Here is a 16,278-nt window from a genome sequence, read left to right as displayed (position 1 = left end):
AAAAGACAGTTTACGGAGAAGAATTATATACTTTTTCGAAAGGCTAGAGCACAATGTCGAAAAGTTCTCAGAGAAAAACGAAAGTTAAGTTTTAATAATTATTGTAGTAGTCTATCTCCATTAACACCTATTAATGAGGTTTGGTGTAAAATAAAACGTTTTTCAAAATCAATTAATCAAATTTCGTTAAGAAAACCTTTGAATTGTTCCATTGCTGAAGATATGCTTGCCCTTTTAGCGCCCCCAATTATTCCAGATGTAGATCCTGACATTTTATTTCAAAAGTGTCAGAGTTCTAATATTTCTCTTGAGGAGACACAGGTTGCCATATTTAGAAAGCAGAGAGATTCTGCTCCAGGCATTGATCTAATAACTTATTCCATGATCAATAATCTTCCTTTGAATCATATTAAATTTTTAGTGTACTTCTTTAATCAAGTTCTTTATCATTCAGAATTAATTCCAGACGATTGGAAAACAGGATTAGTTTGTCCAATTCCTAAACCTAATAAAAATTTAAATAATATTAGCGGTTACAGGCCAATTACTCTCACATCTTGCATAGGGAAAATTATGGAAGATATAGTGAAATGTAGATTGGATTGGTATGTGGAAAACCACAAAATTCTCAGTGATTCTCAGTTTGGGTTTAGAAAAGGTAAAGGAGTTTTTGAAGCATTAACTTCTTTATGTTCATCGATAATTTCTGGACTCTCATATAATAAATTTTCAGTAATTGTTTTTTTAGATATGAAAAATGCATATGATAAAGTTAATATTTCTATTTTGATTCGTAAATTAGCTGAATTGGGTATTGAAGAGAATATTTGTAAATACATTAAAGAGATACATACCAACAGGAAAATTTATATTGTTGATAATTTTTCAAAAAAATTGATTGGTCCTGGTTTTACTAATAAGGGTTTAGCACAAGGATCTCCTTTAGCTCCAATTTTATTTAATATTTATATTAATAATGTTAGTGACTTTATTGGGGATGATGTTAAATTAATTCAATATGCTGATGATATTGCTCTCCTGGCTCAAGGTTATGATATAGATTTGATAGTTAATAAATTAAATGTTACATTGGACAGTCTTGAGGAATGGGCGAGATTAAATGAAATGAGTTTTTCTCCTGAAAAATCTTCCTGTATTTTAATTCAAAGAAAATTTTATAATCGTATTTTACCAGATATTAAATTTCAAAATCATGTTATTAGATGGGTTGAATATGTTAAATATTTGGGTATTTTTATTGATAATCGGTTTTCTTGGAATCATCAAATTGAGGCTATGTGTTCTAAAGCTACTAAGGGTATTAATTTAATGAGATATTTTTGTAAAACCTGGTGGGGGGGACATCCAATTACTATGTTAAATTTTTTTAAGTCCTATATTCGGTCACATTTAGATTATGGTAGTATATTATTAGCTAAATGTTCTAAAAAGTTATTAGAAAAACTTGATAAAGTTCATTTTCAAGCCTTACGCATTTGTTTAGGGTTTATGCGTTCCTGTCCAACTAATATCATTTTATCAGAATCGGCAGAACTTCCCCTTAATATTAGACGTAATTTTTTGGCCACTAAATTGCTTTTAAAAGCATTCTCTATTCAGGATAATCCCATTATTCAGTCTGTTACAGAAGCTTATGGGGCATATAATCAATCATTTGGTTTTTGGTCAAGATATTATCATGTTCCTCCTCTTATTGAAGGCATTGATCAAATTTTTCCTCATGTTCAAGATGTTGATGTTGTTAATATGCATCATTATTATAAGTTTCCTCTTTATTTTAGTAAAAATGAATATTTAAGATTGGATTTAAATAAGAGTGAAAATAATTCTATTAAATTTAGAGAAGTTATTGAGTTAAAATTTAAACAAAAAATTAAGTTTTTTACGGACGCTTCTAAGGAAGTAAATAAAAATGTTGGAGTGGGTATATTTTGCCCGGATTTAAATTTGGAAGCCACCTATATGATTCCTGGATATGCTTCCATATTTGTTGGAGAAATGTTTGCTATTATGATGGCATTGAATGTAATTGAAAGCAAAGAATTGGAGGATTCTGTAATTTTTAGTGATAGTGAAAGTGCTTTACGAGCATTAGCAGCTTATCCTAATTTTAAGGACAGTCAAATTACATTTGCTACAAAACGTAAACTATTTGAGTTAAGAGAAAAACAATTTCGAATTTCATTGGTATGGCTACCCAGTCACACGAATATTTTAGGCAACGATAAAGCTGATCAATTAGCAAATATTGGAAAGACAGATGGTCGAGATGCTGAGATTAAATGTTGGTTTACTGATTTTATTCCAATTCTTAAGGAAAAGTTTTGGTCGTTATGGAAAGGCAGATGGAAGGAGATTTCTTGTACAAAAGGGACAAATTATGCAGAAATTGTTACTTTTCCCTACAAAAGCATATGGTTTAGATCATGTAAAGATTTTACAAAGAAAAGATTGACAACCTTCTTCAGATTAAGAAGCGGATATTGTCTAATTCCGTCCCATTTACATCGTATAGGTGTAAATGCAGATTCCTTATGTGAGTGAGGAGAAATTGGAACGTTAAACCACATCTTTTTTGAATGCAATAAATTTCCCGCTTTAGTAGATAAACTATATAAATCACTTATTGGCTTTTACAAAACATCCCCTCATAATTTTACCTCCGCTTTGCATACTCATCCAATTGTAGTTAATATTATAGGCGAATTCTTAGATAGTTGTGGAATTAATCTTTCACATTTTAAATGAAATTGTTATTAAATTTGTTTATTTTGCAGGATCTTCCTTTGCCAACATTTTCTTCAACTCAACAGTCGGGGTATGGGATTTCCCAGGCTCGCTTTATAGCGATCCTCGTCTGTGTGTCATCATCTATATAAACGCTCAACCGTAGGTAGTTAATTCTACCATCCGGCCGGATAGCCCTGGCAGCTGTGGCCATTAAACTAATATACTACTACTAACCTAACTAAATCTCGTCGTCCGACAAGCCTCCGACCGAGACATTTCGACAACATTTTTGATTATTGTATTGTTAAAATGTACGGATTAGCCTTTTATTATTGTTTCATACACACTAGACCGTTCAGATTTACTAATATTGCGTTGATTATAGCTGTAAATAAAAATAATGAAAATGAAAATAAACAATTAATATGCATATGTCAATCATAAGAAAAGAATCTATTAATTTAATGAACTATACCCATACTACTCGGCAAACAGCAAACCAAACCAAAGAAACTAAGACTTACAGTGTTTTTAATTACAGTGTTTTTAAATTACATTTTAATTTTATCATTTAATAAATAAATACAATATAAAATTTAAAATGCCAATTTTTTATTTTAAAACAAGTGATTTATATATGTATAAACAATTTACAATTATTTATCATTTAATTTATTAGCCACAGCTTCCGGGATTATAGGCTAATATTTTGCTGCCTATAGTGCCTATATCTCAAAAAAGAATAATTAAGATTAATTAATGATTAAGTATCCCTGTATTTTTAAATGTTGAATCTTATGGACTGAAAAAACTGCTGATGATATTTCTACTTTCACTGACCGAAGATGCAGAAACCTAGAAGAAATTCAAAAACAAATTGTACAAACATTTTAAGGTTTTCCTTAAATCCTCTATACAATAGACTATTTCTTGGATATAGTTTTGTTCATTTAATTTGTTTCTTAGAGGTTATACACAGCTGTAGATATTCTATAAGTAAAAAAGTAATAATACAGATTCGTAAAAATATCCCACCTTACCGTTTCTAGTACTTCAATTTAGTGTGTTTATATTTTATACATGTATAAAATTGAACATCATCCACCAGAAGTATCAACAATTATGAGTTGAATATTACAAAATATGACCATATTAAGCAAAATTTAAAGGCCTACAATTAACCTTGTTGATAAACACAATACTTCTTCCATGTATAGTAATGAACACACATAACTGGTTTACAGCTACAGTTTTACTAAATCTGAAGGGTCTAGTGTGTATTAGACAATTACAAAAGGATAATCCATACATTTTAACAGTAGAATAATCTGATTTTTGTTAACGAGTTATCGAAATGCCTGGAACTGGGACGGGCGATTGTTAGGTTAGAGCCTTTTTGATTTTTCTCTTCTTTACTTTTAAAGACGCATTTAGTATTAATTACGATTTACTGGATTTACCTAATATAGATTTTTTATTAATTAAAACTGGTATAGTTCAAATTATCAGAAAAAAATATTTTTTGGATATAGATTTCTGTATCCGGAAACTTACTATTGTCTTCTAGATTTTCTACATTTAGTATTCATTTTATTAAAATTTAATTTTTTTGAAGATCTTTAAAGTGAAAAGAAGAAGAATTTTAATTAACTAAAAAAATCAAAATAAAGTTAATTAACTTTGAGCAGAGTTCGACCTCGTCAAAAATAGCATCGATAGTCATTCCCCAGCCGCCTTTGACGCCGTTTTTTCTCGATCATACGGTACTAAAATACACAGCATATCAACTTATGTCAATAGATATCCAACGCCAGCTCTTTTACGACCTTTTTATCTGTTGCGTCACTATCAATTAGAACCATTTTGAAATTTGGTCAGGTTATAAGTGACACGGCTAAATCACCATAGTCCGCCTGTGAAACTTTCATTTCTTTATAATTACATTTTTTAAGAATTTGTTAATTATTATATATGTATACATTTTTTAGCATCATGTGGGAGATTACAGAATTAGCTTTTGCTCATCTCCTTCCGAATTTTATAGAATGTTGGTGGGATGCAATGATTTTGGACGTTCTGGTCTGTAATGGCTTAGGAATTTGGTGCGGATTAAAACTTTGCCAAATTTTAGAGATGCGAGAATACAAATGGGAGAGCTTTAAAGATATACATTCAACTACGGGTATGAAAGAGTGACAGTTAAAGCACGGCACAAAAGCTTGTCATGTCAAACGATACATTTCCGTAACGACTTTGGTCGTGCTTTAACTGTCTAATACCCCCCCCCCCCCTGTAACTTTGTTATGGATAAAGCAAGATTAAATTTTTACCCTTTTTTGCTTGCTTTACTTTTAATTTTATTGTTGGCTATATTGCCAATATACCTATTGTAATCGCAAAACATTTTTCGTTGCACGTCATCAATCCTATCGACAATATCGACACTAGAGTCTATAAACCTGACAAAATGAAATTTTGGAAAAAATGTTTAAATTTGTTGTATAATTTAAGATATCAAGCAGCTCTTCATTTGACTTTATAAAGCAAATTATTGTAACAGGTATTTTATTTAGATTAAAGCTGTAAAAATTAGTTGAAACCGAATTTTATTATCGCTATGTTGGTCACATTGCGCCGTTTTCAGCAAGGTTGTCGTTTATTATTTGACAATTATCCTAATGTCAGTCATTATTTTGTATAATATCGTTTGTTGAATCTTTGTGAGCAATTCTCGTTCTATTGCCTATTTTCATAGTCCTTTTTTACAAATGTACTGTAAAAGCACAAACAGTTCTTTTAAGAACTAAATTTTCGAGTTTTTGTATTGCATTTCTTAAAATTGTGTGTTGAAAATATGCCGAAGCATTTAAACTGTCGAAGCAAAGAGCTGGTAGCTTTCCTGATAAACTATTTTAAACGAGAACGTGACAAGTCCTTTATTAGCCTTGACTGCAGTCAGAGAAGTAAGTTTGATTGGTAAGCATATTATACCACTTTCAAAGTTATTTCTACGTTAGTTTTTATTAAATTCTGTGATTATTAATTTGTGCATTAATAGCATCCTCTTACTTTTTTTACCACTTATGGCGTTGTAAGATGTACATCAATAACTTAATAAATAACCCATAATACGCTAAGAATAATCTTCATAATGGACTAGTTTTTGCCAATATGTAATAAGTAAAATAAGCTATAAAACAAATAAATCAATTAATTACTAAAATATTAGTTGTTAAATTTTAAAAATAAAACGTAAAAATCTTTAAAAAATTATACAGTGGTGGCCAAAAGTATGGAAACTTTTTTAATTTGTCATTTATGCTGAGAAATTAAAATATGAAATAAAACGACTTATATAATCGTCACCTACAAATAATTTCCTACAAAACCTAATACATTTAAATAAAAAATTACAGCTATCACAAAATATATAAAAAATTATTAATATTTTTTTGGTCAAAAGTATGGAAACTTAAGAAGAATGTTACTTACTTATCTACATCTTCGTGGCATCGAATCGATTAATCTCGTACAATCTTTACTGGAAATGGCCGCCCATTCAGTTTTTAGCACTTCCCATAATTCATTTTTATTTGAAATAGAATGGCTTCGAATTTTGCTATCCAAATGGTCCCATAAATTTTCTATGGGGTTAAGATCCGGAGACTGTGAGGGCCAATTCATTAGTGGAACATTATGTTCATTTAACCAATTTTGAACAAACCGAGATTTGTGCTTGGGATCATTGTCTTGCTGGGACAACCATCTGAGTGGCATTTCTTCATCAGCATGAGGCAGCATATTATTCTCCAATATGTCTTTGTACAAAAAACGGTCCATTATCCCATCAATTTTAACAAGAGGACCAACACCTGAGCGAGAAAAATACCCCCATACCATTATACTCCCACCCCCATGTTTTACTGTGGGCATTTGGTATTTTCTGTGATATTTTAAAAAGTAAAAAAGTTTCCATACTTTTGGCCACCACTGTATATTGTTTGTCACTTTTAAATTAAGATTGATCTCATAAATCCATCACAATCTGGCAGCGCTGTCGCCATCGCTTGTCACATAAAGTTGATGAAGAAATTCTGATGCATGTGATCAGAAATTGTTTTGCGATTACTATAGTAATTATACCTAAAAGTTTATGAATTATCGCTTGTCAAATTTCTTTAATTTCAATAGTGACCACTGACCGATTATCAAAGTTCGGTACTTCTAGAAGTTTCACAAACTTCTAATTTTAAATTTTAGGTAGCTTTAAGCTTATAATGAAAGGAAAAGTGAAAAATCTCGAAATATCCTTATGCATTAAAATTAGGTGTCTGTCACTACCAGTAACTGACTTTCTATTCAACAAAAAGTTAGAAAACTAGAATTAATCGATTTGATATTGTCTTATTTTATGAAGTAACGTCAATATTTGGGTGAAAATTGGTGTCTGGGTGTTTTTTGACATGAAATTTGATTTTGATGTCAATATGACTCATACTTGTAGAGATCACCACCTACATATTTTTTAACTGGTTTGAAGAGTAATAACTTTTCGTCCGTACCTGTATAAAACTAATTAGTAAAAAATATACATTTAAAACATTTTTTACGTAAAAAATATCTCTTGATAATAATCGCTACGAGTAATGGTTCCCGAGATATTTGAAATCGAAATTATCAATACCTGTCATCATTGACATACATTAAACATGTTGACTAAATGGATATTAGACTGAAATCATAAATTTGAAATGTTTTTGTGGCTAAAGTTCAACAGAAAGTGTTTCATCATCATTTTTTCGAAGAAAAATTTATGATTAATTTAAAAAAATAATAAGTTACCAAATTTATAATTTCGGTCAATAAGACCCTGTATATTTTTTTTTATTTTACTGGGCTTTTAATTTGAGAATATTTATATTTTTTGGAATATAATGCCCGCGTTACTCGAAAAATTACTGTATCTTGTAGTAGGTTTGTATTAATATTACATTATCTAATAGGTTATCTCAGTAATCAAATGCAAATTTATTAAGTCTATTTAAGTTAACAATTCAGTTTTTTAATTTCTATATAAGCTGTTTTTATACCATTAACAATTGTTAAACTGTAAATATATTTTAGGAAAAATCAAACGGGCGGTTTTACAATTTACTCCGGAAAGTTGGACATCCGTAAGATGGTTGGATCCAAAGTGTTCTTATATGCGAATATTTGCACTCTGTGAATTAGTTTTATTCTGGCAAGTATCAGAATTGAACACATTTTTTTTGAAGCACGTTTTTGAAATGCCAGCCTCACACCCTCTTGTTAGCGCGAGATTAATACTGATAGGCGTAATAGTAGCGCCATCTGTACGACAATATTATTGGTAAGTAAATTATAGAGGGTGATTCTCTAACTTGGATAAATTTAGTAAATCAAAGATATTTTTTTTAAATGCTTGGGCACATCTGTTAAGCCTCGGGCCTATAAAGCGGTACCACTAAAGCTACACCGCTGAAAAAGCGTGTATATACCAGTGGCGGCTCGTGACTCGTGTGACTGGGTAGGCGACAAAATTTTAGTTGCGTCTATTTACCCCCCCCCCCCTTCTAAATTTACATAATACTCTAACCCAGTTCGTAAATATATGTTATCTCTGGGTTAAGAACATAGCTCAAGAATATTTAGGACAAAACTAAAGCAAAAATGACGGCATTCAACGTAAGGACATAATGATTGACACAATGTACAAGTATATGTTTTTTTTATCTATTACTATGGAGTACATCATAGAATTTTATTTTATTTTTATTTATTTACGAAAACTTAAAAAAATGGTAGTATTGATTTGGTATTGATAAAAAGAATAATTATGTTTGAATTGATGAGTCGGTCTCTTGATAAAGAAAAGTTATTTAATATTATATCGGTAGAATCATCAGATTGTTGAAGAGCTGTGAAAACATCTTTTTAGATTGAAAGTAAGGCAAGTGGCGATAAACGTTTATTTTTCATAGAATCTCTACTATAAATTTTAATGCATTTCAAACATGAAAAATGTCTCTCAGTCTAAGTACTTGTAAATGGTGTAGTAACAATCAAAACCAACAGTTTGAAAGCCTCTGGAAATATATTTCCGGATGATTCTCCTTAAATTAGTTTATAATCGAAATTATCATATCTATTATTAATACCTGCAATTTATTCATTAATTTTTGTTGGTCAATAACATTGTATGTTTGTTAAATCAATATTAAATGCGTTGGAAATGTATCAAAATAACAAGTTTGTTAAATCAGATTTAAATGCGTTGGAAATTTTTTATTGGATTATTTAAATTTCGGATTTATTATGATAAATAAAAATAATTGAGACATACGAGTCTGCAAACCTTATTTCTGAATGTATAACAATGTCTAATCTAATATTTCATAAAATAAAATTCGCAAAGAAGATATTTGACTTAGCCGCGTCTATTAACATATCGAATTGAAATAGCACACTGAGACTTTTCTGTAATATCTGTTGTAACGTCTTCTTGCACCAAATAAAATAACGCGCTCTTTTATTTTCGATTCTTTTATTTTTGTGGCGTGTTCTGAAATAGAACCGGTTATATCATTTTGAATAACGTTTCCAATTTGTATTAAACGTTTTTTGAATTTTCATATAAAAGTTTTAAATGTTATGTATAATGTGTGAATCATATGAAATATCCCCTTAATGAAATGTGATATATCCCCTTATGAAATATCGGGAATATCCCCTTAACTTCTAAGCTTACCAAGCCTCCACGACTTCAGGCGAAGGCGACCGGAGATTTCGCCTAAGCCCCGCTTTAATACGATACAACTCCGACTTATGTCGCGTCGCTACCGCACGATGAGTTAGACAGAGACAGAAGACTGCCGTACGTCGTGTATCGACTCTGATAGTAGGCGATGTAGAAATCGCCGAACAAAGGCGTTTGCAGTACTCCAACGGTCAAAATTATTTTGTTTTTTTAACGCAACGGCACAGGCAGCGTACACCATATTTTAATATACAAGACCACAAATATTAAAATAATATTGATTATTACAACATACTTCCGTGTATGAACAGTATTATTATTATTTGTAATGTATTGGCAACATTAATAATAAATAATGTAATGTAATAAACCGCTTAAATTCTGCCAACATTTTAGCAATCATATACTTGCAAATCGGTGTGTGTTCCTTCAAAGCGTTCGGCTCGAATAAAACGGCGAAGCCGCCAGAAGCGGCCGCTCTGTACGGTGGGATATTGCAAGCAGTTTTTTGACAGTGTCCAGTGCGGTGATGTAGCGTTTTATATTTGAATTGAACTGACTCAAAGCGAAAAGCGGCAGTGTTTTAACGCCACCGTATTTTTTATGATGTATATTTTTATTACAAATCGGCCGAACTATTCGTAGGCAAAAACGGCTGCTATAGTACGGGCAGTATGTGATGATATTTTACATAGCATTGCCCAATGTTTTTATGCATATTCTTAAAAAATATACAGGTTGTTCTTTAATGACATGCTAATATTTAAGGAGGTGATTATTGGACCTATTCTAAGGAAAAAACTTGATATGAATATAATATGTCCTAAACCTCTTAAATTTTCAAATACAGGGTGGTAAAATTTCCTAATTTTTTTTCAAAATATCTCTGATGTTATATTTGATACGCGTTTTCCATGTATCAATTATTAAAAAGCTAATTTTGATATACAAAAAAATTGTTTTATTTCTTAATTTTCTTCCTGCCGATGCAGAAATGATTTCCACACACCGCATCAGATTTTCAACAATTTGACCCTGAAATAAACTGACTTTAATTTGTTTAAGCAAAAACTATACGTCGGACGAAAAAAATCAAGAGATAAAACAATGTTTAGAAATAAATTGAGATTTCGAAAATAATTTTTATTTTAAGAGAAGCCAGTGGTGTACCACTTTTTTCTCCAAAAATATTCAATGTAAAACCCCTATGGGCGTCACTGGTTGAAATAAATAAAATTCTTTGTACACCAAAAAAGTTATTTTGATGCATAGAACACGTGCATCAAGTTTCATAAAGATATCTATAATAAAATGAGACTAATTTCATAATTATACAAGTTTTTTTTAGAAAATTTTACCATCATGTATCTCAGAAATTAAGATGTCTAGGACATACATTCATATGAATTTTTTCTCTTAGAATAGCTTCAAAAGTCATCCCCTTAAATATTAGCATGTCATTAAGGAACACCCTGTATATAGTTTACTTTGCGGTTTACTACATTTTTATTTCTATAAAAATTGAGGCAAATATGTAAAAACAACAACGTGGCCTGTATTTGTAAAAAATCTACATACATTTGAAATACAATTAAAATGAATAAATGTCTAAGATATCTACTTGAACTTGATAAAAACGAAACCCGCTCAATTAATAACTCAGGAACGTACTTAAAATGTTCTAAACAATATTGTAACGTTTTTAGTTCGTTACATGTATTTTTTATATATGATTATATGATGTCTGGCGTATCATCACCTGATACCGTATCGTTCAGGCCTGATAATTTATTTGGCACGCTTGGCGTAATTTTTACGTTCCCTAGTCGCCAACCCTGTTATCGTTTGACACAAACCTGTTATCGTTCTGAGGAGGCGCTGTCAACATCGCTTCTGTCAACTCTCTCCGTGCTTAACCTTACTTTGTTTTGCCGCTCTGTTGTATCCCGGCTTTTAGAAATGGTGATTATTTAAATCTTGCTGTATAATTTGAATCATCTGCTATTTCAAAGCAACAGGTAAAGATGAGATATCCTTTTAGATTCGATATTATTACTGCATATTTTTAGGGTAGAGTTTTGGATGTCCCAACTTAACTTGTATTTGTATTGCTGGCACGTTGGCGTCCCTTTTCTTTTGTCCTCCAGAATGTTACATGGAAGAAAGGACAGTTTCTTTGTTTATTATTGAGCCCTCGGAAGTAATTCGAGGTAGGTTTATTTTGTTTATTAGACCTTGTTTGGTTTTAAACAAGAGTTTCATATTTTTAGGGTCCAAGGTACGGACTATTTACAAGGTACGGGCATTATCCAAGGTCCTAGTCGTATCCAAGGTACGGGTAGTGTTCCCCTGTACCGTTGTCTTATGGATGTACATTATCTTATGGACGGACTGTGTCCAAGGTACGGGTAGTGTTCCCCTGTACGGTTTTCTTATGGACGTACATTATCTTATGAATGGACTATTTACAAGGTACGGGTATTATCCAAGGTCCTAGTAGTATCCAAGGTACGGGTAGTGTTCCCCTGTACCGTTATCTTATGGCCGGACTGTGTCCAAGGTTATGGTCCAAGTTACGGACATTATCCAAGGTCCTAGTAGTGTTCCAAGGTACGGGTAGTGTCCCCATATTGCCACAGTATGGATACAGCGTAAGCCCCATGCTGCTTCGCTCCTATTTCTAAGCATAGTCAGTAGCTACGGCTGTATTGATTTATGGTGTCCTCATTCTGGCTCCTTTTGTTGTTTTGGCCAACAGGATCGCCGACAGACAGTACAGAGATGCGAGACCACCTCACGCTGTTACTGTTTGAGGCAAGATTACATAAAGAACAGCTAAGTGTAGATTTAAGTTCTAGTTTTACATTTAATATTTAAAACATTTTCAGTCTTAAACAGTAACGTACATCTTAAGTAATATCGTACAGACTATGTTTAGTGGTTAGATTGTTAAGAACATTCATGTCGATTTAATATTTAAAATATGATTTAGATCTTAGGTTTCATTACATTACGTCTTGTAATGGTATTACATTCATAGATATTTAGTACAACTCTTAACACCATTTTTTTACATATAACTACTATATATTTATTAGAACTCTACAATGTCATGTACCAGCAAAGAACATCATGAATAAATATAGTCATTAGTTTTAAGTAATATACAACTGTGTTTTCTTTCTCTGTACATGCCTGGCGCCCAATATCTATTTTTTTTTGTTTATTGTTATTAATTAGTTTTCTTTCCAGTGAAATACCTTATGCACGACTGCTCTCCGATGAAAAGCTGCCTTTCGCAGTTGTAATGTTTATAAAAAAAAACGCTACAATATGAACTCATCTCAGACACACCCTAAAACGCATATTTGACAAATGTAACGTTGAACGATCGCTGAACAGTCTACTAATCGCGGTGTTGCAGTTTGATTTGCTGAATTTATTCCAAGTTAGATAGTCACCATGTTTTGTGTGTGGATTATAATTAAGATTTTTTTAGTTATGTGACAGATACAACCTGCAAAAGAGTAGGTACCCAATGTTGGGTTTATGGTTGCATCATGGTTACTGAGTCTTTAATTTGTATAAAACATGGACAGGAGCTGTTTCAACAAACTCATCCATTTAATATTTTTATCTGGCTGGCTATTCAGTTCCTTATTTCAGCTGGATCTGTTATTGGATATGCAATTTATTACAAGTATAACCCGCCGCAAAACTACTTTATTGAAAAACCTAAAAAGGGTGCCAAGAAAATTTTAACCAAAGTGGACTAATTTTTAACTAGCGATGCGCAAATGTTGAATATTTTCAAAGCGTTGAATATTTTCTCAGGTTTTTGGTTTTTATAAAACTGATATCTAAACTGTTTGAAATCATTTACATGGTTATTAATATAAGGTATAAATCTAGTTCAACTTTTGGCTGTGGCGTAATCCAAATAAAGTATATATCTCACTTATGTACCATACCAAGAGAGCTACGTTATAGATTGATATATAAAGTTTTTGAATATTTTGTTTCACTTTGAGACTTTTTTTTATTGTCCATAAAATTTTTCTTTATTAGAGTTTGAATAAAAAATTTGCAGCTATATTTATAATCATCCTTGAATCTTTTTGTTCGGAACTGCTTAAATTATTAAGTTTAAGATTATTCCTTGAACTTAATGTATCTAATTCACCTCATGTTCTGTAATAAATGGCTGTATACTTACCATATTTTGATACAAATGTACTATATAATTGTTTTTTTTTATTAAAAACAATTGCACAAAGAGACGTACTTAGATATTGAACATTAAACTGTATATATATATGTACACACAAAAAATAATAGCTTTGTGATATAATATAGAATATTAGATTACTCCAGATCATATAAATTAACGTGTATATTGCTATATCATGTTTTGTGATATAACTGGACTAAATAATGTCTTTTGCAACTGAATGAATATAGCAATAATATATCATTTCACACGTGTTTTCCTACAATATTTGCTTTATTATATTTTTATTAAAATCCGAATTTTAGGGCTCGAACATAGGAAACAATGTTACAATTAATATTTTTTTTAAATTATTAGAATATGTGTCACCATACATATAAAAGTTCTTCAGTATCGAACACGTTTTATATTATTGCATTTTTAGTTCATAAAATTAAAATAAAAGTGAATTTACTACGGCCCCCATTATTTTGAATCTTAAATTTTACTATTTCTTCATTAAAACGGTTTAATTAATGAAATTAATTGTTGGAATAGAAAGTATTGCTAAAGAGCCCCTAAATGCCCCTAACTGTGTTTTGAATTATACGACGCTATTTATTTGACACACTTTGGCTTGGTACAAAATTTTAGTTCCTAAATATAACGCAAAATATTCAACAAAATAAATTTAATTTCAAACTTAAAACTTACGGAAAACAAATATTTATTGCTTAGTATGCAAATATATACAAGATAGGTTCCTAAATATGTTTTTTTGAGATAGGTGGGGCATACATATTTCTAATACAGTTTTGCTTACTACAATTTGTAGAATCTAAAAATGTAATAGTGTGTATTCATATTAAAAATAGAAATTTATTACCTTTGTATATTAAGGATCGCTTGTATATTATATTTGATTCAAAAACTAATTAGTTTAGGTATAAAACGTTAATAACATAGATACCACTGTATAGTCCCATGGTACAAAGAATACAAGGTATGATATTGCGCAGGTTGGTCGCTACGTCACAGGTGATAACAGGCGCTATTGGTCAGCACGCTCCGCGCGCCAGTTCAAATCGTCAAGATATTGTTATAAACCTGTTTTTTTGTTTATATACCGTCATTGAATTATCGCTAAGCAAGTTACTGTGACAGATTGGCCCTAGCCCTCTTAATTTCCGAAATACAGGGTGAAATTGAGAATTTGGCATTGTTTGACCACCTTCTTATCTCGAGTTCCATAGAGTTTTTTTACGTAGAATTCAGAAAACTTATGTTTTTTTAATGGGATACACGGTGTATTATATTTTTGTTTTATTTGCCGTGTTCTGAGCTCTCTATAAATACTCAATACTTATTTTCATAAACAAGGTAAAAAAATGCATTATTTAGAATTAAATCTTGGATAATATTAAATACTAATATTAATAGTTTACAACTAAATGCCTCTTTTTCGGGATATTTAGAACCTTTCTTTTGCTTCATAAAGCAATTATCGTCTATGCCATTTATCACCTTCCATTAATCAGTATAAAACTATATCAGTGAAATTTAATACTCTAGTCATAGAACCAAATAAGATTATAGTACTAAATGTAATTTAATTACAACACCCAATGGATATACGGTTATCAGCAATAGATAAAATTGCAATAAACAGTTTTAATTAATATTTTAAGCCTTGCTCGCGGGAGGACGGACGATTTCGACAGATGTCATCCAAAAATTGACAAAAAATAATTTTCAATTAAATGGTTGACAACTGTCTGTAATATTGTTACTCGTTGGAAGACTAAATCCATATTGACATATATAGTGCAGATAGCTTTTATATATGAATCGTGATTTGTTAAATGGCATCTGTCAGGGAACATAAGTTTTGAGAAAAGTCACTTGGCATCAGTCACTGACTAATGCCTTTATGTGAAACTCCGAATATTTTGCGCGCTGTACCATTGTGAATGTCAGGACAGAGGCCCTTGTAATAAGAAAGTGTAGTATGATATTAATGTACAGGGTGGTCGAAATTGGTCTGTTTTAACAGAGAAAACATATTTCCTGACTAGATGGAGCAAAACCGACGTAGATGTCATGGGCTCGATTTCTGAGACACGTTTAATGTCATAAACCGCTTGTTGATATTTTCACTGCCAACTGCGATACGGGGTCTTTTTGAATTTTTTACCATTTTGAAAATTGCCCATAATTTTTTTATTTTGCGGAATAATAAAATTCTGTAAAGATGTTCTTAAGGCACTTTTTTAGGCACAATCCAGTGGCGTAGTCAGTTTTTTCTATACTTGCTCTTTTTGTCAGAAATAATAAAAAATATAATTATTTAAATGAAAATCATAGTAGGCTATAAACTTAAAAAATGCTGATGTTTAACCCTTTCCAACGATATAAGTTATGAGTATTTATTTCGAAGAATGAAAGAAATATTAGAGTTTTTTATCTTTGTATCGAAGCGGGCCTTGATTTTGTGTTGACCTAGTTGCCTAATTATTTTCTATCGCAATTTAATATTCTA

General features: G+C 31.1%; 1 protein-coding gene across 2 annotated transcripts in view; it reads left to right on the top strand.

The window, feature by feature from the left end:
- LOC115879528 (phosphatidylserine synthase 1) overlaps positions 1 to 14,144 on the top strand; it is a 48,539-nt gene extending 34,395 nt beyond the window's left edge. For both annotated transcript variants that reach the window (XM_030896409.1, XM_030896410.1), the window contains exons 5-7: positions 4,740 to 4,933; positions 7,876 to 8,122; positions 13,029 to 14,144. In XM_030896409.1, the coding sequence (XP_030752269.1) occupies positions 4,740 to 4,933; positions 7,876 to 8,122; positions 13,029 to 13,305 (718 nt within the window). In that variant the 3' untranslated portion in view covers positions 13,306 to 14,144. The remainder of the gene's footprint in view (positions 1 to 4,739; positions 4,934 to 7,875; positions 8,123 to 13,028) is intronic.
- Positions 14,145 to 16,278: the final 2,134 nt, after the last annotated feature.

Source organism: Sitophilus oryzae, unplaced genomic scaffold (genome assembly GCF_002938485.1).
Source record: "Sitophilus oryzae breed Bouriz unplaced genomic scaffold, Soryzae_2.0 scaffold_1582_pilon_pilon, whole genome shotgun sequence".
NCBI classification, from domain to species: Eukaryota; Metazoa; Arthropoda; class Insecta; order Coleoptera; family Curculionidae; genus Sitophilus; species Sitophilus oryzae.
The sequence above is the reverse complement of the archived record's forward strand: the minus strand, read 5'-3'. Positions and strand labels throughout refer to the sequence as shown.